At 37.9% G+C, this 24572-nt stretch overlaps 1 protein-coding gene across 1 annotated transcript in view; it reads left to right on the forward strand.

Moving 5' to 3' along the window:
* The window catches only part of COL21A1 (collagen type XXI alpha 1 chain), a 164679-nt gene that overhangs the window by 36979 nt on the left and 103128 nt on the right, over nt 1-24572 (forward strand). The window contains exons 2-3 of the mRNA XM_072944782.1: nt 13399-13518; nt 17004-17555. Of these exons, the coding sequence (XP_072800883.1) occupies nt 13437-13518; nt 17004-17555 (634 nt within the window). The 5' untranslated portion in view covers nt 13399-13436. The remainder of the gene's footprint in view (nt 1-13398; nt 13519-17003; nt 17556-24572) is intronic.

Consider the following 24572-nt stretch of genomic DNA (forward strand, 5'->3'; position numbering starts at 1 on the left):
AAAATAGCCATCTGTATGAGCCAAACGCAGGCAAGTTAAGAAAGATGGCCAGACAGAGCTGACTGACTTTGGCAGCTGGGAAGTCACCGGAGCCCTTACACGGGAGCAGTTTCCACAGCCCGCTGGAGTCAGGCGCTGGGCTGGCGGGGGTGCAGCTGCAGCGGGAGGTGAGGAAACGGAGGGAGCAGGACGGAGACCCTGGTCGGGAAGCTTGGCCGTGACGGGAGGGAGACAACTTGCAAGCAAGAGAGTCGAGACAAGAATGATCCTTCCAGAATGAATTGCCAGTTTCCCAGTTTTGAAATTGTTGGGTGCATAAAGCGTAGAAGATGAAGCTTCAGTGAAATGTGATTGTGAGAGAGTTATCGGATGTGATGAAGAGCCGAACAAGGCTGTGTGACAGTTTTAATTCAGAGTTGATTGTTCAGGTACATATTTGTCTCTTACGTCTGAAAGCTCGGAGTCACGCCAAAGAAATTCATAAGATGCAAATTCAGAGGCTGGAGCTATCCCTGTATGACAGTGAAGTCCTTAAAGAAGGGTAAATCTTTACAGATTCTATTTTCAAACCAAACAGACTTGCAGACATAGAAAAACTATGGTTACCAAAGGGGAAAGGCGGGGGAGGGATGAATTTAGGGGCTGGGGAGTAACAGACACACACTACTAGATACAAAACAGGTAAACAACAAGGACCTACCGTAGGTCATAGGGAGCTCTATTCAATTTCTTGTAATAACATATAATAGAAAAGAATCTGAAAAGAAAAAAATGCATATGTGTGTGTATGTATAACTGAACCATTTTGCTGTACACCTGAAACCAACATTGTAAATCAACTACACTTTAATAAAAAAATTAAAAAAAATTGAACGTGGGGCAAAAATATATAAAAAATCATTTTCATGTCTTATTTGTGGCATAACAACTATATACCAATGATCGAATAGATCTCTAATTTGGAAAAAATAATAATCTAAATGAAAAAAAAGTAGCCTTGCCTGTGAGGGATTGGACTTTGAGTCTGTTTTTGATATCGTGATTCAGTAAAGGCTGTTGAGCCCACAGACTCGGTGAGTCTGGGATGGAGGAAGCCCTTGCTCCAGCACTGGGATCAGGAGAACCATTTTCTGGATGCTGTTTGTCCTGGCACAGTTCGGTTCACCGGATTTGTTTCCAATTTAAATGATTTCTCTGCCAGGTGAAGTTGGTAATGATTAAAGAAATTTTAAAAGATGTCTTTAATCCAGTGAGGTGCTTTCCGTGTCTTTGGTTGTCACTTGAAAACGATATTCATGGTAAGCTGGGGTACATTTCTGAAGGTGCCAGATGTGTTTTCTGTCGTTGAAATTATCACCAAAATCGCCAACAAACCAGTTCAGGGTTTCCATGGAAACATGATTTCACCCCGTCTATGAAAACTTTTTTTTTTTAACCTTCTTATCATGGAACTTGAATCTCGGCAATGTTTTTCCTGCGATTCCTGCTCCAAGAAAAAGAAAACAGGTTTCCAGTTAGACAAAAATGCACATTTTTCCCATTAAAGTTTAACTCCAAGGGACCTTTTCATTTAGGGAGGTGAACAATGGCCATAGCCTAAAATCTTTCCTATTTAGGTACTAATATGCATTTTTTGGTTACTTTTGTCTTGTAGTTTTTAAATACTTGGTCAACCTCTAGTTACAGTTGACCCAAGTTATGTTAAAATGACTTCATACTTCTAGTAACCAGCTACGTGGTATCTAGCCGGTCTAGAAATCTTCAAAGAGCTGTCACCTTCTTCATTTTAATTTTTTCCCCATGCCTACCCCAAAGCCTGACACAGGTTGATTGTCAATACATTCTTCTCGAGCCAGCGATGCTACGAATATTTCCGTGCCTTCTGTGGACTTAGCACTGGGAAGGACTCTGCAGGGTAAAAACACATAGAGAAGAAACTCTCCTGTTGGTCATTAGGAATTAGGAAGGGTAAGGAATGACTATAAATTCGCTTTTCACTATTTAACCTCACACGAGCCAGAGTTTTACTGTCTCATTTAATTTTTTGCAGTAGTCCTAGGAGAGCTGTTGGTTGTTTCAGATGAAGAAACTGTGACCAAGCCAGGGTTGAGAACACGCCCAGGCTAGTGATCGGTAGAGCAGGATGTGAATACCAGCGGCACATTAACAAGATACTTACTAGTTGGAGAGATGATTCTTCACAGTGAATGATTAGTGAAGTAGTAGATGTGACTGGTTGTGAGGATCTTGGACAAGGAACGATTGGGTGGATGAGAATAATCCGTGCACAGTTGAAAATGAAAGCACTGCTTACCACGCGGTGAACTCTACACAGTATCTCTAATCAACACCCCATATTTGTACTTTATCCGCTGGAATACAGCATCTGAGCTCTTAGACTTGTTTCTTAAATGTCTATGATTTGCTTTTTTTTTTTTTTAAAACAGCCAGCAATGCAATTGTATAGTTATACTTTTGTTTAAAAAATACAAAAGAAATCCATGTAAATTGATTTTGCTGATTATCACAGACTCGCAGAATGTCAGGCTGGTCAATCCTTTTCTTTTTGTAGAAAAGAAACCAAGGCCCAGAGACAATTCCAGCTGAGTTTTTCCTTGTGTCTTGCTTACATTTAAATGATGGCAGAATCAGGCTAAATATTGCCTTCCAACACCCAGTCTGTTTTTTAAGCCCCATAATGCTTTCACTCATTGATTTGTAGCAGAGAGATATTCATTATTCATGGATAAAAACAATTCTAATAATTTTTGAGTATATATCCCTTATTTGTCCTACTTTGATAAGCTAGTGTAGAAATTCCTAACTGTGGAAACCATGCATTCAACGTCTTTGTATAAAGCATTCTTAGAAATCCCGAAGGACTTTCAAGTTCATTATTAAACTAGGTGATAATGACGCTTCGTATCTATCCTTTGCCTGTTTTTGCGTGTCTTTTCCTTGGTGATATTTTGTTTCTTTGTCAACGATTTTGAATTCTAGTTTTCCCTTGTCTTCTCTTGGGTTTTACACAAGTGCCATGTGTTTTAATTTTCTCCAATTAGTTGTTTTCCTTGAAAGGGAAAAGTTGTAAGTGCAGGAAGATAATTATAATCATTCTTCTACTTAAATGCTGCCTTTATGGATGTGTTACTCATTTAACAAACCTAGAATTTCTCCTGTAAACCTAGGATACCTTAGAGGAGGATCAGTTACTGTATTTGTAACAAAACTATATTATAAAATCGCTTATTAAGTGGCTCTTTTTTGTTGTAGGAATCTTGTTATTTTGTAAGGGGCTCTGTTCCTGACTGGCAATTAACACTAGATAATACGTCAATGGTTATCTCGCAGTCACAGTCCTAGAGCCGTGATAATTAGACAAATAATGATCTAAACCTTTAAAAATGAACCTAAGTACACAGTACATACCAAATTATATGAGGCCCCAAGTTACCATGACGTATTTCCAGGAAACCCTCCAGTGTATCATAACTATGGTTTGAACATAAGGAATGTTAATGAAACGCTTAGCACTGATTCTCTTAGAATTAAGAATGATTTAGGAGTAAGTTATTCAGGTTACACCACGTCTCTTAAACTCTCCAGGAAATTTGAATTGGCGCCATCTTTTTCTCCAGTGTTCTCTTGACAATTTCACAATCTTTGAAACTCATCAGACTTGGTGACAAAAAAAATCAGAAAAATAACTTCTCATATAACATCATGCTTAAAATTGCAGATAGAGGCATGACCATTCACTGAGTTTTAATAAAAGTATAGAAGTGTTTTATTAATTAGGCAGTTTTGAATTAGTTGAATGTGAAACTAGAAATTGTGTGTGGGGGCTACTTAATGAAGAAAAATAAATTTGTGTTTTTGGAGCATAACCCAGTGAAATAACATTTGTTTTTAAAAAGGGGGGATTGCACTCATTACTGTGTGTATCACATACACATTTAAGCAACAGCCCCCCTACCCTCCAATTTGGTTAATTAGTCTAGAATAGAAACACTGCAAACCAGAGGAAGGTTTTTTTTTTTTTTTTTTTTGGAATGGAGTTAAATAATTCAATATAGTTTCTTCCCTCCATGGCTTAGTGTCTACATTATTATCATGTGTGCTCTGTGAGTGTACTGCTGCTATTAGCCACACCTAGGAATTTAGTTTGTGACATATGTCTTTTAGTAAACTCTGACCATTAAAATGGTTAAAGTAAGAAAAAGACAGATGAAACAGACTGGGTTTACTATTCATCTTAGAAAAAATGTAGAGCATTTGTGTTCTGGGTACAATTTTTTGTTGATTATGTCTGTTACAAATTTTCTTTCCCCACTGGGTGACTGGTACTTTTGTTATTTTTATATCTATTTGTATTATATCTATTTTTATATTATTTTTATTCTTTGAATACATAAGAAGCTAAAACAAACAAACCACCATGCTCCTATCACACCCAGTGAATTTTTTAAAATGGTGAGTATCACCTAATATCCAGTCCACGTACAATTTTCTCTGTCTCAAAAATATCTACCATTTGTTGTTTGATTTAGGATTCCAACAGCTTTCACCATTGCATGTAATTGATCTGTCTCTTAAGTCCCCCTACTTGAGTTTTTGTGACATTTATTAATTGTACAAGTTTTCATTCTGGCTAATTTCATCCTCTTGGTGTCGTTGAACACAGTCCCGAATTTCTTATAATTGGGTAAATACCAAGACTTGGGTAGATTCAAGTTTTCCTTTTTATTGGCCAAAAATAACTCACAGATGGAAATGTGCTCCATTATGTCATGTCTGGAGGAACATATGTCTTACCCTACTTTAATGATGCTGAAGTAGGTGAGTGTGTTCAGGCGTGGTCAAGCACAGTGCACCTGTCCTGGTTTCCTCTCTCACCTTTCACCCAGTCATATTGCAGCACGGGTGAGCCTCTGCTAGACCTCGTATGTCATTAGCACTTGCAAAATATGATTTCTCTCATTCTGTTATAGTCCTCTGGCATTTCTTATCTCTTGCCTCATTAACTGTTTTTTTTACCCTGAAGTATTATTCATTGTAAGAAAAGGAGGAGAAATGCTTGATGCTTTTTGTTTATTTGAGTCCTAGCAACCTTGAAAGTGATCAAGGGTGGTTGGGTTTTTTTTTTTATGTTTGTTTTTGTTTTTATGTATCTTTTTTGGACTCAAAGGTTGAGTAAATTGTTATACTTCAATTCATTGTAGTTCTTCTTTTTCTTATTATTTTATTGAGTTATAGTCAGTTTACAATGCTGTGTCAATTTCTGGTGTTTTTAATGATCCAACGGATTTATCTTTAGCTAATAGGAGCACCTCAACTTAGCTCTTGGGTCCTTTTGATCTAATCCGGGCAGCTTTTGAGACTTCCTTTGTTTTTAGAATGACAAGATTTCTCTGTCTCATGTCCTCCAGATCTGGAATCTGCTATTCTCCCTAAGGAGCCCTGGTTTCTTTTAATGGGAAATGGTATTTAGAAGCCACAGCTGAGGGGCCAGAGTTTTGTTTTGATGGTTTTATTTGTATCACCTGAATATGAATTGCTCATTTCCACCCATTTTCTTTCACCCTGGCTCCTCTTCTGTCTGTGCCATTTACTGTCTGTTTATTACCCTGGATTTCTATTTAGCTTTGCATATGCCTATATTTTATTTTCCAAGTAGGCACGCATCTAAGACGAGAATCACATCATATGACTTGTTACTCCGCATTCTTCGTGGTGGATCGTGGAAGAAATGGAAGATTAGGAGGTTGGAGAACAATTTGACCTGGGTTAGATGTTTAAAATTTTATTAGCTTTTCCTTTGGGGATGTCTTTGCTTTTCTGATATAATAGTTGCAAAAATTTGAGTTGTGTTAAGAAAAAAAAATTATGCTAATATATGTTAATATAAGAGGAATTCCGGGATAGAAAAAAAGAGCTGCATTCATAAGCACACTTAAAATGACCAGCGGCATCCCACGGCCTGATTTCAGTGGACTTGGTGCCACAGGCAAATAAAATACTCTGTACTGCATGTTCCTTGGGCATCTTTTACTGGTCTCATTTCGGATGATTACACAGACACGTATATTCTTTCTTTGCTTGACTATTTAGAAGCTGCTATGGCCAGATGGGATTTTAAATCACTCTCCCAAACTACAGACAATCAAATTACTGTCATTCACTTTTTCTTGTGCGGCTTAAATGGATGCTATGTAACGTGTCCCACAAACAGATTAAGAAAGCGGTCTCCCACTTTGCAATGTACGAAGCAAACTCTGCAAAGTGCAAAACAGAAGCTCCCTGGAATCTGTTAGCCTCCTGCCTATTAAATGGGGATTTATAATTACCTGTCTGCCTACCATGCTAAGTTGTTGTCTAGAGAAATAGGATGACAAATGTCCGTTGTGTAGTTAACCGTTAATTGTTACCCACTATCGAGGTGGCATTGATGAATTACATATTTTGGAGGGCATTATTTGACGTATGAAATTCCGAAAGTTCTAAATGTACTTCTGTTGTTTTAATGATAACTCGAACAAACCAAAGTCTACACACAGACGTATATACAAGAACTCATTCTTGATCCTTTCACTGGTTTGCCAGCATTTTGCCCTTCTCTCTTCCACCTGTCCCATCTGGCGCTTCCTTCTACTACCTTGATGTTAGAAATACAGAACACAATACACGTGTGTTTGTAAAACCGTGGGGACCAGAATTTCTCTTTCCCCACCTTTCCTTCTTTTACAATTTAGTTCAAAGATGAGGGTTGATGTCTCACGAGGGGACTTTTTTTAGTCTTCAAATTTGTCTGAAGGTTTTACAACCAAGCTCAGCAATCACTTTTGGAGATGGCATTTTTCAGGATAGTCCCTCTTTTTCAAAGCATTTCTGCATTCCTGGTGGTGCCTTTCCAGCCAGTGGACCCAAGGAAAGATACATTAATTGCAAGGAGACCAGGCGTTTGCTTTCATTTGTATCCAGTGTTATCAGAAATTTACTTACAAGTATCTATTTTGATTTTAATAAAATATTAGTGGTGGTGGCAGTAGACTATGATACAGCAGATAAAGAAATGGAAGAGAGAAGAAAAATAAATAGGATAATCATCAGTTGACAGTTTCTCTGGGAATCACCTAATTTTTTTTATTTTTTATTGAACTGTAATCAGTTTACAATGTGTCAATTTCTGGTGTACAGCATAATGTGCCAGTCATACATATACATACATATATTCGTTTTCATACTTTTTTTCATTAAAGGTTACTACAAGATATTGAATATAGTTCCCTGTGCTCTACAGTATCAACTCGTTGTTTATTTTACATATAGTAGTTAGTATTTGCAAACTTCAAACCAATTCTTAAATGCTAGAGAATTTTGACTTTGAAAGTGGGATGCTCTACTCAGTGTGAAAATCTCGTGGTAATGCGCGCATGCCTAACACCCTCCAGGATTCACGCTGTATTTAGAGGAAACCGTTCTGAAGGTAACAGACCATGTGGGGTCCTCCTACCTCACAGCAGCCCCTGCCCTTCTTCCTCCTGCTCCCTCACTCTGGTTCCTGGACCTTCCTTCTGTTCCTAGAACCAGCCGCACGTGCTCCATCCGCAGGCGGCAGGGTGGTCCTCAGTTCTGGGCAAGGATGTCTCCTTCCCGTCGGTCAAGATGCTCAGGGTCCCATCGCAGATGCCGTCTCTGACCTCCAAGTGGGAAGCAGCCCTTCCTCTGCTCCTGGCCCAAGTGCTGTTACGTTACTGTTTCCATTTCTTGGTAGCTCCCACCACTATCTGAAATGATCTCACCCAATCATTTAGTCTCTGGCGCATGAACGGCATGAAAGCAGATTCCTTGTCTAGCTGGGTCACTTCCGAATTCCCAGCCCATAGAAGAGTTATCCGTCACACCATAGGCACTTGATAAATATTTGTCATTGTATGAATATAGGGGGAAGAATTTAGGAGTGAGAGAAGCTGAGTTGGGGTTGTGGGACTGTTACTGATGCCTGCGGCAGGCAAGCCGTGGTACCCAAGTCAGAGTCACTTTCCTCCACTCTTGCCCAGGTTAAATGACACACTGTTGTCTCCAGCATTGCAGATTGTAAAATTTCATCATGACAATCCTGTGAGGTTACGGAAGATGAATCATTGTCTCTGTAGTTGAAAGAAAGGTTACAGATAGCCAGTTTCATCCCTTTTTTTTTTGAACAGTAGACCACTATAAGAAAGATATTAAATTATAGCTGGTTGGTGGCAGTGTTAAATCTATCACCTGGGTTGCCTGGTGTATAGTTTGCCTCATGCATATTCCACATGAACAGGCGAGCTCAGTTTAATTTTTACAGTCTGTTAAAAGTAATTTCCTCCTTTTTCATTATCCATAAAGAACTCTTTGGATTGAAAGAGTAGCATTGAAAGGTTCCATTTTTCCAAAACAGAATCTTCCATGTCTAAAGCATCACCTGGGAGCCTGTTAGATGTGAATGATCCTAGGTTGTAAACCAAACCTACTGAATCAGAATCTGCAGTTTAAACAAGATCTCTTAAGTGGCTTGTGTGCATGTTACCATTCAAAATATGGGGATGCTAAAGTTGCCTGACCACACGTCTAGTAGCCAACTCTTAGAAATTTTGCTTGTGAAGATTTTCTGAGTTAGGGTTTCCTATTTGGGGTTGCTACCTTGCTCTACTGGGGGATAGGAGGCTTATTTTTTTCTTATCATTTCTGCTTTGCCTTATACTAGAATTCCTAGAACTTTGGTGCACATTAGCAAGTGGGAGGCACGTCACTTCACTTCACTTCACTTCACTTCACTTCATTTCATTTTATATGTTTGGCCCCTTGCCCTGCAATCTGAAACTAATGTGTAGGTAGGGCTAGGGCATCCGTATGTTAACCAGCTCCTCAGGTGACTGAAGTAAATGGTAAAACTGGTTATGCCTCAGTATATATGCTGAGTATATTGTACAATAAAATAGCTGTAAAATGTATTTATGGAATATCCCAGTTATGTCTTTCAATGGTTAAATCACATGGCTGTAGTATGTATTCAATGCCCTTTTCATATAATCTGCTTTAACGGCTGTCAATCTCAAATATAATGCAGTTAGACATGCACTGTAGCCCAAGGATTCTGAAGGAATTAGATGGTGCATACAAATAATGAGGGGTTTTTTTTGGTAGAGGAGCAGAATAACTTAATTTTGAGGCTTTTGGGGAGGAAGTTAGTCAATTTTTATTAGTACACACTGTTGCCATAAAACAGTACATCCTGGTAATGACTCACCAAAAATGCCTCTCACTGACATTTTTTGACCTTTATAGCTCTTTGTCCAGACAACCAGCCTCATTTTAAAAATGACAGTGATGATTTTGGATTCATTGTTTTTCACTGAGGTGTAAATTATATACAACAAATTGTACAGGTTTTAAGCCTTCTGCTGAATGGCTTTAGACCAATTTATGCTCCTGACTACCATCGCTGCAAATGTAGAATATTTCTCACACCCAGCAAGTTTATTTGTACCACGTTCCAGTTGACTTCGCTCATCAAAGGCAAATGTTTCCTGATTTCTAACACCGCAGATTGGTTTTGTATCTTGGGACTTCATATTACTGAAATCATGCTCTCAGTATTCTTTTGTGTTTGGCTTCTTTCATTTAACCAAATGCATTTAAAATTACTCATGTTCTTGGGTATAACAATAGTTCATTTTTTTTGTTGTTGTTGCTCTGTTCCTTTCTGTGACTATAACCAAACAACTTGTTTATCCATTTTCCTGGGGCTAGCATTTGAGTTATTTTTAGTTTGGCACTATTACGAATCAAACTACTACAAACATTGTTAGAGTCTTTTTGTTGGCACATGTTTTCATTTCTCTAAGTTTTATACTTAGCAGAAGGATTGCTGGTCATAGTTTAATTTTATAGGAAACTGAATCTAACGGTTCTCTGAAGTGGTTACATCATTTTTAACTCTCACCAAAAGTGTGTGAGTTCCAATTTCTCCAATAGCCTCATAAACATTTGATATTGCCAGTCTTTTAATTTAGCTATTTTAGTGAGTGTGAAATGATATCTTATTGTGGTTTTAAGATACTTTTCTCTGATGACTAACGATGAGAAACATTTAATATGCTTAATGGCCGTTTCTGTATTTTCTTATGTGACATGTCTGTTCAAGACTTTTACTCATTAAAAAAATAATTGGATTGTTTTTCTTTTTATTGTTGACTTTTAAAAAAATATTTACATTCTGTATGTGAGTCATGTTTCATAAGTATTTTATTCTGAATATGGGCTTGTCTTCTTAATGATATCTTTGGAGGAACAGAAATGTTTAATTTTGGTGAAATCTAATGTGTATCCATTTTTAAAATTCATAGTGGTTTTTGTGTCCTAAGAAAATTTGCCCAGTCCCAAGGTTGGGAAGATACTCTCTTATGTTTTCTCCCAGAAGAAGCCTTATCGTTGTAGCTTTTACCTTTAGATCTATGCTTCATCTAGTTTCTATATGTGGAGTGAGATGGGGTCAAGGCTCACTTTATTGTATATACAGTTGATCTGGCACCATTTATTGAAAAGCCTTTCCTTTCCCATTCAATGACCTTGGCACTTTAATGCAAATCAATTGACCATATAAGTGTGGGTCTATTTTTGAACTGTCTTGTGTTCTATTCTATATATTTATCCTTACATCAACAGCACACTTTCTTGATTACTGTAGCTTTATAGTAAGTCAAAATCAGATGGTGCAAATTCAATTTAGCTCTTCTTAATCGTGACTGTTCTTTATCTAGATTGTTCTTCATTTAAAATTGTTCTTGTAATTCAAAATCATTTGCATTTTATAAGAATTTTACAGTAAATTTGTCAATTTCTTTTAAAAATCCGCTGGGGTGTTGATTGGGATTGTGTTGAGTCTGTAGGTCAATTTGAGGAGGATTAATGTGTGACCAATATTGAATCTTTTAACCCATGAGTATAGATCTCTCTATTCACGCTCTTTAATTTCTCTCAATGACGTATTATTGTATAGTTTAATGTAGAGGACTTTCACATTTTTCAGTTGTTTTATTTCTAGCTTTATGATGCTTTTGCTAGTATTTGATATATTACATCCACTGCTCTATTTTGTTTCTAGTATATAGATTACACTTAAAAAAAAAACAACTATTAACCTTGTGTCCTGTGACCTTGCTAAGTTCACTTGTTAGTTCTACTAGTATTTTGGTAGATTTCAAAAAGTTTTCTATGGAGATAATCATGTTGTCTGTGAATAATTAACAGTTTTCTTTCTTTTTAAATAGTCTTTGTATCTTTTATTCTCATTTTGAATGTGGTGCTGCCTAAGACTTCCTGTACAGTTTTGAATAGAAGTGATATGAGAATATATCCTTAACTTTCTACTGATTTGGGGGAGAAAGCTTTTAGTCTTTCACCATTCAATATGATTTAAGCTGTCGATTTTTTTCATAGATGGCTTCCATTTATAAAGTTGAAGAAGTCCCTTCTACTGTTAGTTTGCCGAGAGTTTTATCATGAATGGGTGTTGAATTTTATTCAATGCCTTTGCTGTATAAATTGAGATATTCAGGTGATTTTTCTTTTTCAGTTTCTTAGCAATGTGAATTGTATCAGTTGAGTTTTAAATGTTAAACCAATCTTGCATCTCTAGGCTAACCCTCACTGGTCATGATCTTTTGTCTAGATTGCTAGATTTGACTTGCTAATAATTCAGTATGTATTTCTACACCCTGGTTGTGAAAGATAATGAACTATAGTTTTCTTGTAATATCTTTCTCTTCTATTAGGGTTATGTTGGTCTCATATTAGAAGCTGGGGAGATTTTTCCTCTATTTTCATTTCATTTCATTTCATCAAAGTGTTTGATTATTATTATTATTACTTTCTTTAAATGTTTGGTAGAAATTACTGATGAAACTATTGGAAACTGGAGTTTTCTTTGTGGGCAACTTTTTGGTTAAAAAATTCAATTTCTTTAATAATTTCTGTTTAGATCCATTTCAGTAAATAGTGTATTATAAGACTGTCCATTCCATCTGTCTACTCATTGTCCTTTTAATGTCTGTAGGGTCTGTAGTGGCATCTCCTTTTTCAATATTGACTTAGGTGATTTATGTTTTCTGTCTTATTTCTTGATTATTCTTTCTAGGGTTTTTAAGTATATCTATTTGCTCAAAGAACTCTAATTTTATTGTTTCTATTTTATTGATTGTTCTTTTTTTTTTTTTACCTTTTAGGTTTAATTTGTTGTTATTTCTCTAGGTGGAAGCTTAGATACTGATTTTTCATTTTCCTTCTTTTCTCATGTTGTAGGGCTGGAATGCCTCGGAGCGACTTTTCTCCATTCTGTTGCTTCTCCCCTAACATTCAGCAAGAGGAGGATTTGTATCTGAGGAATTCCCTGGGTTCTTGAACAGGGGGAGGGAGGAAGTGGTTGTCTCTAGACTGCTTTGCACTGCTCTCAGTTTTCTGTGCTACCTGTCTATTCCATGTACCCAGTTTAGAGGTGTGGGGAGGAATTGCTGGATGGGGGCATCCTTTCTCTGCAGCCTGGACCTTTCTGGATTCTAAGCTGTCACACCAGCTTTGACTGATATCTTTCATACTGTAGCAAATTCTCCCTCCTCCTGAAGGACGGATCCCTTTCTGCTAGAGACAAAAGCACCTCTGAATGTTTTCTGTCCTATAAAGGATTAATAACTTTTGGAATTTAGATCTTTTAGGTTTCTTTCAACCTTGTTTTTTTCTTCTGTGTTTTAAAAGACTATAGGTTTACAGTTTATCTGGCATGTTTGGGAGTGATAGTCTTTTGTAACTTTCCACATTCTAACCAGGAGTGAAGCCCTTGGACTAACTTAGAAGACGTATTAAACTGAGTGTTTCTGAGTTACATAAAATAGATCTTAATTCTTATACTTACACCCCATTAAAAAAGTTCACTCTTGCCATTCAGCTTTATCATATAGATATTTTTACCAGATACCCTTTGAGTGTTTCTTAAATGAAAACCCATATTTAAAAGAAGGATGTTTGCTACCATTGAGGTAATAAAAAATGTGCTAAGGTTCTACAGACTGCTTAAAAGGGGCAATTCTAGCAAATATTTTGAGCAAAGCCTAAAGTTTTAGATAAGTTTTTGCTTTCCCAAGGTAATTGTGAATTAAAAAACTAATCACGGGCTTTCCTTAGCTCCCAATCATTGTTGTGTTGTCTTGCATCAATACATTTGCAATGTGGCTATTTTGGATGCATAAGTTAATTCCAAGGTTAGTAACTGTACTTCAACTGGATATTGCATTTAAACAATTAAACTTATCGCAGTTAGGTATTTGTCTTTATTTTTCTGATATATTTAACTTTTTATTTTCTTTTTAGGAATCCTAAAACCAAAATATTGGAAGGAAAACAGAAACATGGCTCATCACATTACATTCCTTTGGATAGTTTTGCTTCTTCAGAATTCTGCCTTAGCTGACGATGGGGAAATAAGATCAAGTAAGAACCCTCAACATTGTCTTTTTTGTTATCAACAAATTAATTGTGCAAATCAGATTAGAGGAGCTCAAGCAATGGCTTTAAGAAGCTTAACTTATTCTTCATGTCTTTGATGCTGCGATTCCCTAAAATTGATGAATTGCTATGTTACCCATTAACTGAGAGGAAAAGCTGTGAGAGGTCATTCGGAGAAAATTCTATGCGAATCGTTCATTTTATTAACCCATCAGGGTCTGGAGTAAACCATCTGGTATTGAGTCCAAGTTCAGCTGTTGATAAGCTTCCTGACATGGAGATAAAGAAGGTACTTGCCTCTTAGGACGGTTGTCAGGACCTCATCCTATGAGGTCATTGCGTAGAGATAATAGGACAGTCCTTGTAAATAAGGTAAGGCATTTAAACGTCTCAGCACACAGTGACTAGTACTCTGATCGCCTGTAGGAGGTCTTGTGGTGGAGAAGGTAGGCTCTGTGAGTGGCAGTTTGCTACCCAGGCCATCCTTCACAGATGCCATACTTCTGTTTAAAAGTTTGCTTAGATTCATATTTTAAAACTCATAAACATAAACCCTCTGCTGTAAATGAATTATGGTTTCTATCACAGTTAAATCAGACGGTTTGACAGTTTGGTTCAGCTTGGCTTAAAACTTATTGACAATAATATTTAATGTCTGCATAAACACTTTTATAGTTCAGCCCACCCCCCCCCCACCGCCAAGCACTCTACAAGGCAGATAGTCTTTCTTTTTTTTGAGTGGGAAAAGAGAGTCGTCACATTTAAGGGGCTTGCTTAGTGTCATACCTATGTCTGGTTAGAGTTGTAATGAGTATTTGAACTACGCCTTGACCTTCAGTGCATCCCTTCCCTCCAGTGATTGCCTCTCTAAGAAGGAGGTCTCTTGGAGTGGCAGTTCGTCTGGGGTTTATAAATGGCAGTGCTCGCTTTCGTAGCCATGTGCTTGGCTAACTTTGCAGTTATGAAATACATGCCCCATGGATCTGGAAAGGGGTGGAAAGAGCCCAAGAATAACTCTGCAAGAATTTATAACCACTGAATCGAGTGGTACACAAACACTCGCAGGTCCAGGCAGTAACAGACCGCACAGGGTTGAGGAAAGGCAACACTGAGGAATCCTACAAACACGATCTTCCTGTCTGTCTATTCCACAGAACTCCAATAAAAGCATAACCCTGTCATCCTGTTATTCCAAAAATAACAGGTGAACTGGATTCCCTTGGGTTAGAAAATTTGCCTCTGGGCTGAATTCTACTTGTGCTGTCCCTGCCTTGAACTCCCGCGGTGGCCACCGTGGCCAGGCAGTTAGACTAGTGTCCCTCACGCCTGTCTGCATACTTCGATACCACCTGCCATATAGCATCTGAGGAGGGACGTCATGATCACAGTTACAGTTTTTAGGCAAATCCATATTTTGGCAAATTTTTGGGGGGGTGGGTAACTTCTTGACTGTTAATACATGTTTGCCTGACAATAGTGTTTGCTTTTGCTGGTTACTGTGATGGGTGAGTTGAGATCACTGTAAAATTGAGGCCTCTCCATGTGAACTTTGTCAATATCCCAGATACATAATTGACAAAGATAAGGAAAAGAATGGAAAGGAGAGGAAGGTGGGAGTGAGGGAGGCGAAGAGAGGGAGAGGTTGATTGATTGGTTTACTCCAAAGAGAGGCAAAAATACTAGTACTAATTGTCACCGAGCAACTTTTTTCACCAGTACCATCCTTTGCAATTATGATACCTTATTGGCAATATATACAGAAAATAAATCATCCTTATTATAACTCTAAATTGGGCATCTGACCATTACTTAAGGGAGACCCTGAGTAAAACCATAGGTTTTAAAAGTTGCCATCTCATTTTCTTCCAACTCATCATCTCCAGGGACATGGGATCCTTATCCTATGGGCCAAAAACAGCAATATTCTTGTTGCTTTGAGTGCAGAAGTTGGGGAAGGAAAGGGCCAGTACAATTGTTCCCTTCTGCACCTCTTGTTGGCTGCTACAAACCCTTGGAGTTACCCAAACAAACCAGTTTGTCTCTTGGGCTGTGTCTGTCTCTCACCTCTGGACCTTTGCACATGCTGTTCTGATTAGAATGGCCTCCTCTTGACCTGGTTAAAGCTCTCTCCTTTCACATCTCAGGTTGCCTGTCAACTTTCCCTCAAAATCATCCTGTCTTTCCATAATTAAGTGGCCACCCCCTCCTAAATGTTCTCCAAATTCTCTGAAATTTCTCTAACCAGCCGCTTGTCCATCTTCCTAGGCTGTGAGCATTTTGAGGTATCTCCTGTAGGCTTGAAGCCAGTGCCTCGCATGATGTCAGGCACAGAGTAGGTATTCAGTATATGCATCCTGAAAGAATGAAACCAGATTAGGGGCATGTTGTGTACTCTGGAAACGAGAATGAAGTGTTTTTTGTTTTCCACAAGTGTTTAGAACTCGTCTGGGTATAACTTGCACCCTGGATAGTCTTTGTTTTTTTCCCGGTCGAGTTCTGAGATGTGCCGATCACATGTGTTTCCTGGTATCTTAAAACAAGAATCTATCTCTACAGAGAAAGAAAGAGATTTACAGCCTTGGAAACAGATTCACTTCGCACAGGCTAATGTTTTGACTATATTAGTGGCTGTAGATGAGAGATCAGACCTTCAGAAATCTATCTTGCATGGAGTGCAAGAGTGACTGCTTTTGTGATCTTGGTTCATTTAACTTTTATCAACCCAATCAAGAATATGTACACCAGAAACCAGCACAACATTGTAAATCAACTATACTTCAGTAATAAAAAGGAAAGAATATGGATCTATGTTGGCTAGTTGAGTCCTGAAGTTGGCAGAAAGTTTGTTTTTAATTTCTTCCCCCCACTCATTGATTTATATACATTTTATACATATTTCAGGTTAAAATAAGCATATTTTATTGATAAACGATGATGTTAATGTAGAGCTAAAATCATGCATTTATTTATTAATTTTTTTTTGTGTTTTTTAATTCAGTAGAGAACTAGAATAAAAGGTTACTTTATGGTAATACCTACCCCTGCAAAGAGATATCTAGATCCCATATCCACTTACAGCTTCCATTTTTTATTCCCTATTTTAAGAGCTGAATCATTCATCCTTAAAATATAACAAGATAATTCAAACATCTCAACAAAAATCATAGCCTCATTTGTAAAGAATTTTCCCAGGCTAGGCAGTGTATCTTAATCTTAACAAAACTTCTATGAACTGATTACTATTATTTTTTTCTATTTTAAAAAAAGTCAACTTTCTTGATGTATGATTGACATATAAAATTGTAAGATGTTTAACGTACACATCGTGGTGACTTTATGTACGCATACATTGTGAAAAGATTCTCTCCATCTGGTTAGTTAAAACAATCATGCATTTGAAACCTCTCACTTTCTGTTTCTATTTTTTTTTTTAACATAGTGAATAAACTCTGATGATTTTTTTCACCCAGGTTGCCGTACGGCTCCAACAGACTTAGTTTTCATCTTGGATGGCTCTTACAGCGTCGGCCCGGAAAACTTTGAAATAGTGAAGAAGTGGCTTGTCAATATCACAAAAAACTTTGACATCGGGCCGAAGTTTATTCAGGTCGGGGTGGTTCAGTACAGTGACTACCCGGTGCTGGAGATCCCCCTAGGCAGCCAGGACTCAGGAGGGAAGCTGGTGGCCGCGATGGAAGCCATTCACTACTTGGGAGGCAACACGAGGACTGGAAAAGCCATCCAGTTTGCACTTGATTACCTCTTCGCCAAATCCTCGAGGTTTCTGACCAAGATCGCGGTGGTCCTCACCGACGGTAAATCCCAGGATGAAGTCAAGGATGCTGCAGAAGCCGCAAGAGACAGTAAGATCACCTTGTTTGCCATCGGTGTTGGTTCCGAAACAGAAGATGCGGAACTCAGAGCAATAGCCAACAAGCCTTCATCCACTTACGTGTTTTATGTGGAAGATTATATCGCAATATCCAAAATAAGGGAGGTGATGAAGCAGAAGCTTTGTGAGGGTAAGCCGTCATTTCATTTGGAAACGATTAGTAATTCCTTTTTCCTACATTTGGTGTAACCTGTTCACTGTTTTTACACGGGGGGAGATAGATACATTTAATGTCAAAGTATTTCCGTTAGAATTGAGGTGAGTGCACATTTTCGTGTTGTTATTTATTCTGGATAGGTTTTGGTTTTAGAAACTGCTTCTTATAAAATCTACAGCTGGAATATGTAAAATTTTGTTTTATTGCTTTTTTCTTTTCAGTGACAATGTGTTTATTGTGGAGAAGGTAGAAAAGAAAGATATACAAAGGATAAAAACATATGTAAACCACACGTGATCATTTCACTCCTGTTAACAAATTTTTCTGTCTTTTTCATTCCAGTCCTTTCCTTTTTTATTTCAGCGTGTCTGAGAGTTTATTCAAATGCATAAATAAGGACAATATTGTATATGTAATGTCATACTCTATTTTCATTTTATTATGTACTTTATTGTTTTGTGTGTAATTTTTGTCCTCTTTTAACATAAGAGCAGACAATCTTTTCTGATAATTTATTTAATAATTTCTCCATTTTTGTATGTTTGGTTTATTTTTCTAATACAAATACCAGTGAATATCTTTGTACCTAATTCTGGATTGGAATCTTTCATCATTTCTTCAGAAAACAAAGATCACATTGCTAACGGTTTTAAAACTTTGGAATTATGTTAAAAATTCTACTTGAGAAAAACTTAAACTCCCACCAGCAGTGAGGGAACATTTGAAAGTATAGTACTTACCAGTCTATTGATTATGTTTATATTATTTCATAAAAATCTAACTTCATGTTTATGAAGCTCCTTGATGTGGGAAATTTCCAATTCTTGGTAAACATTAATCCTGTCAGGGTATAGACATACTTGTGTTCAGATTACTTTGGGAGAGAATTATTTATTCATATCTTTTATTTTTAATATTATAGGCATTTGTATACCTAAAAAATAATACCCATGGAAAATAGAAAGGCTTTTTTTCCAGCTTACTTCTGAAAACTCCAAAAAAGTTTGGCTCACATTCGATAGAAAAATTTCTAAATGATTATGGCTTAGAAAAAAAAATGATTTCCTCTATTTTTTTTCCTATTTTGGGGAGATATGGTAGAGAAAAACATTTGAAAGTTTTTTAGATTTGTTTATTTTTAATAGTATGGAAATTAAGGATTTTCTTTAATAAAACTTTGTAAAAAGGTGCTAACAAGTACAAATGATTGTTGCAGTCATTCTTTTCATAACAGTAAGAATGTGTTGACTTTTGTTGTGTTGGACACGTCAAAGGGGTTTTTGATTTTTAGTATGTTGTTAGATTAGAAGTTTTTGGTTTTGAAGCTAGGTATATTTCACTATTAAAATAGACTCTTCATGGTGAAATTTCACTTACCATTCATTTTTTATCCTAAAATAGAAATTTGATATAAATATGTCTGTGGTATTTGCTTCAGAGACTTTTTTTCTGTCGATAAGTATTTTGTTAACTACATTCTCTCCATTTAAAAGCTTAAAAATACAAATGAAAGAGTCAAGTCTGTTAATAGGGGTAAAGATTTTTTCAGCTAAAATGTATGGTCTGTAAAAAAAAAAACGGATTGGAAATCTTGCCAAATATTTCTTCATCCACACTCAAAGAAAGAATCTAAGTAATGTCTGTCTATTCAGTTCACATATACACTGTACAATGGTCATCTTTCAAAGTGTGCTTTTTGAAATTGCACTAATGGAAAATATGGGCTTTTTTGCACTTGGCTTTTTATGCTGTATTGGATTATGATTAATGCGCTACATTAAAGCATCGCTGTGCTGCAGCAGCCTCAGATCATGTGATTTATACTTGATTCTTTGACAATTTCACTTTCTTTTTGGACATACAGTTAACTTCTACTTTGAGATGCTCATTACCATATACGATTACCATTTTCCAATACTGTTCCTCTTTACACTCTGCTGTGGTTGATCCACTGTGAACAAAATTTAACCCATCCCTTTGTTCCATGTGGATGATTTCATCTTCATGGACCTGCCATTTTCCTGGAGGTGTATTCTGCAATGCATTCCTTATTTCAGGACCACCTTTTTGAGATGAGTAATGATTCCATTATCTGTCCGAGAGTCTAATTTTTTTTTTATTTTTTATTTTTTTACTGTGGTAAAAAAACACATAATATGAGACCTACTCTCAACATATTTAAGTGTATAACACAGTATTGTTAATAAGTACCATCTTGTGTGTCAGATCTAGAACCTTCCGCGTGGCGTGACTGAAACTCTATGCCCATTGGACAGCAGCTCGCATTTCCTCTTTCCCCCAACCCTTGTGTTTCTGTGAGTTTGACTACTTTTGATGCTTCATAAAGGTAGGATGGTATTTGTCCTTCTGGGACTGGCCCCTGGGGTTCTGATAGGGATTGCTGTGAATCTGTAGATCACTCTGCGTGATAAGGACACTTTTACAACAGAAGTTTTTCAATCCAGAACATGAGACGTCTTTTTGTGTGTACGTGTTTTATTTCATTTCTTTGAGCCATGTTTTGTAGTTTTTAGTATTCAAGTCTTCTGTCTCCTTGGTTAAGTATTTTCCATAGTATTTTTATATTATTTCTGATACTCTGGCTAGTACTTCCAATACGATGTTGAATAGAGGTGGTGAGAGTGGGCATCCTGGTCTGGTTCCGGATCTTAGAGAAAGGGCCTTCAGTTTTTCCCCACTAGTATGACGTTAGCTGTGGGCTTTTCATAGATATGGCTTTTACTGTGTTAAAGTAAATTCCTTCTATACTTAACTTTGGTGTGTGTTTTTATCATGAAGAGATTTTTTCAAGTGCCTTTTCTGCATGTTGTGTCCATCATATGACTTTTATCCTTCATTCTGTTACAGTGTTGTGTCCCATTGATTGATTTCATGGGCGAAATCATCTTTGCATCCCCAGAATAAATCCCGCTTGGTCATAGTGTATGATCCATTTTCATCCTTTTGATACGTTCTTGAATTCAGTTTGCTAGTATTGGGGGAGGATTTTTTGCATCTATATTCATCAGGAATGTTTACCTGTAGTTTTCTTTTCTTGTGTCTTTTTCTAGCTTTGGTATCAAGTGATGCTGATATTCTTTTTTTAAATTGAAGCACCGTCAGTTACAGTGTGTCAATTTCTGGTATACAGCACAGTGTCCCAGTCGTGTGTGTGTGTGTGTGTGTGTCTGTGTGTGTGTATTCGTTTTCATATTCTTTTTCATTAAAGGTCATTGTAAGATATTGAATACAGTTCCCTGTGCTCTACAGAAGGAATTTGTTTTTTTATCTCTTTTTATATGTAGTGGTTAATGTTTGCAAATCTCAAACTCCCAAATTTATCCCTTCCCACCCCCTTTCCCCCGGTAACCATAAAATTGTTTACCATGTCTGCGGGTCTGCTTCTGTTTTGTAGATGAGTTCATTAGTATCCTCTTTTTTCTTTCTTTCTGTTTTTTTTAGATTCCACATATGATATTCTTATTTTGTTCATGCATCATTTTCTTGAGTTCATAGATCATTTTTATGAGGGTTATTTTGCATTCTTCATCAGATAAAGATATACCTCCCTTTCTTCAGAGTCAGTATCTGGGGAGTTAGTTTGTTCCTTTGATGGGGTCATGTATCTCATAGCTTTGTTCTGGGTTCCACACATCTGAAAAAAAACAGACCCCTCTCAGTTTTTACCCGCTGGCTTTGCACAGGGAGAAGTCCCTTAACAATCAGTCTCAATGGAGATTCTGAAACCTTTTTGAAAGGGATGTGATTTCTCTGGGACTATGTGAGCCATTGTGAATTAGAGGGGCTGGTTTCTTTTTCAGTAGCTCTTAATCTTTCACTGCCTTTGGGGTCTGCCTGCACCACTCCAAGTTCCCTGGTTCTGTAGCCACGAGCTTCGCACTCTCCCTTGCTCTCAGTGGTCCCCAAGTGTCCAAGTGTGCTGGTTCCCTGTCAGAAGCCTTAGTCAGGCAAGACCAATATCATCCCCTCAGGCAGCCCTTTGAAAAGCTGGAATGCGGGGTACATGCTTCCCTCTTTTCTTTTCCTGCGGAAGAAGCTTCGAGGGATGTGTCTTTTGATCACGCCGAACCATGCCAGCCACAAGCCACTGCCCATTTTGTTCTCACCAGTCACCAGGCATCCAAGTAATTCTGGTCCCTTCAGTGCTGCAGGTGAGGTGCGAATGGCACCGGTCTCTTGGGCAGCCCTCCAGAAAGCTGGGGCATCGGATGCCCCGCTCTGCTTTTCTCGTTCCCTCCTGAAGGGGGCGTTACGTGCTGGTGCGCTCTCTCCGGGCGCTGATTTATGTCAGCTTGGGAGGGACTGATGTGGGTGAAGCGATAGTGCTCTTATTACCTGTTTCAGTGAGGCTCTTCTTGGCTTTGTCTTCCCCGGGGGCCTTCAGCTTTCCTACCTGGAATCTGGCCTAAAGGAATTCTGGTCCATATGTCATTGTTGGTCAGTGTTCCAGTCGGAGAACGTGGGTTGGGACTTTCCATTCTGCCACCTCGGTGGCATCACTCTTCTGTGCTTTTTATGAATCAGCCGGGCACGGGCTTGGTACAACAGAATGAGGACGGAAAAAGAAAGTAATTTCCCCTGTATTCTGGAAGATACCTTCATACCTTACTTAGATACTTAGCCCTTCAAGGGCTTCCAACAGCTTGTGGCTTGAGTGACTGGGTTTCTGGACCCATATTTTATTCAGGTGAGCTGAATTTACCTGTGCACAGGTGTGGGTAGTTAAAAGAGCCGACCCTCAAATCCTGCCTGTGTGTTCCTACTGTTCCGTTTTCCCACCATCTTGACTTTTGGATGAAGCAGGAAACTTATTTACTTCTTAAAAGAGCATATGGGGTTGACTGAAGAGAAGCCAGAAGTCAGAAGGCAACTAACTGTGTAGCTGTGGGCTTATCTTCTTTGAGAAAGAGAGAGAGAGATAAAGACTGCTTGCCTGAGTGGAACTTCAGTGTCTCTCATCCCTTACAACTCTGGGGTTTTTTTCTCTCCAGCACTTTCCATCGTGGTGCACTCTAACTTGGAATGATGCTCAGGGCTTCTGAATTTCTTTTCCTCCCATCAAAAATTACTCCTACTTTGTACGCGCCTTTCCCTTGGCTTGGAGATTGCTGGGTAATTTGATTATCTAACTCAAGCCTTATAATACTTTGTAATAATGGCCTGATTTTTACTCCACCCTACTCAGTTTAACTTGCATTTCTATAGAAGCCATAAAAGGTAAAGATACACCTTTCAGGAGCGGTGGCCAGGACAACTGGGATGTTTTTGGAGGTGGTGAGTATTTTGGGTTCCATGATTTCGTAACGTATATGTGATTAATTTCTCTGCCCTGACGTGAAACTGATTTCCTTCCATTCTGCCTCCCCATTGTTGGTACACATACGCTTGAATTCCCATCCTCTGAGATGGGGCAGGGAGAAATGAGGGGTGGAGGGTGGGGTGAGGTTTGGCAAATGGGACAGGATCTAGTCTACTAGTTCATAAAGCCTCCTCAGGTATTCAGAGGAATCACTTTGTATTCTAGCTGTAGATTGCGAGAATTTAAATCTAATCTGAAATGGAGGCAACCTACGTTGTCAAGGGCTTGTAGTATATCCCCAAGTGTGAATTTTCCATTCATTTAATTAGAGAGGCTGGAGCTATGTTTCAAATAAAGAAACATAATCTGTTTATATTTTATGTAAAAAGTGATGTTTGGGTATTCAGTTGGAAAAGCAGAAAAACTGTGGCATGATTCAGAAAATTCACCAATTACAGCATGCAGACTTTGCTGACAGTGTTTATGATCTCGATGCAGCTGTGTAAGATCATTATTTCTAGGAAAGGAATAAACAAGAAAACCTGCAGAATAATTTTCTTAGGAATGATAAAACTTGTATGAACAGCTCATTCTCCCATCCTTTCTCTTTCTCTAAAATACTGTGTGTAGTAGCTGTCAACTAATTACATACTTTATTCTCATAGCAGCTTTGTCCTTTGTAAGTCACAGTTGGCATGCTAGTTGGAATGAAAATTGGTACATCCACCTTGGAAAAGCCTTTGACATTATCTACCAGGGCAAAGCATACTGCTATCCTATGAAATAGCAGTTCTTCTCCCAGATACTTAACTATGAGAAATAAATTTGTATGTTCACCAAATGACTATCCAAGAGTGTTCATAGTAGCTTTATTAAAAATAGACCCAAACTGGAAACAGCTCCAATGATTACCCACAGGAAGATGGATAAACACATCATAGTATAATTCATACAGTAGAATCCTTCACAGCAACACACCACCACCACCACCAACAAAACAAATCACTGTTATGTGCAAAAACGTGGCATTATGTTGAGCAAGAGAAGTCAAATTAAAAAAAAAAAAGATACTGCATGGTTCATTTACATTATGTTCAGCAACAGACAAAACTAGGGGAGGGTATAGCTCAGGGGGTAGAGCGCATGCTCAGTTAGCACACAGAAGGTCCTGGGTTCAATCCCCAGTACCTTCTCCAAAAACCACTAAGTAAACCTACCTACCCCCCACCTCCAAAAAAAATTAAAAACAAAGAACAGACAAAACTAAACAAATTAATGGGGATAGAATTTGTTTAACAGTGGTGGCTTCTGGTGGTGGTGGTTTTTCTCCGTGAAGGAACATGAGGTAACTTTCAAGGTGTTGGACATTCCTTGTCTTGTCTGGTGCTAGTTTTTTGATTGTATGCATATGTGCCAGTTGAGCTGTTGAACACTTGAGATTAGGGCATTTTACTGAATGGAGGTTGTATCTTAATAAATGTTTTTTTTTTTTTAAAAAGTCAGTAAGTGCAATATCTATTAAAGTAAAGCACTTGATGTTTTTTTTTTAATACACCTGAGGCCGTATGATTTTATGGTGGTCCAGCCCTGTCTCTGGAGTCAGGCCCAGATCCGGGTTTGTTTCCTGACTTTGTCAACATCACTTTCTTGATGTGTGATCTTACGCCAAG

Source organism: Vicugna pacos, chromosome 20 (genome assembly GCF_048564905.1).
Source record: "Vicugna pacos chromosome 20, VicPac4, whole genome shotgun sequence".
NCBI lineage: Eukaryota > Metazoa > Chordata > Mammalia > Artiodactyla > Camelidae > Vicugna > Vicugna pacos.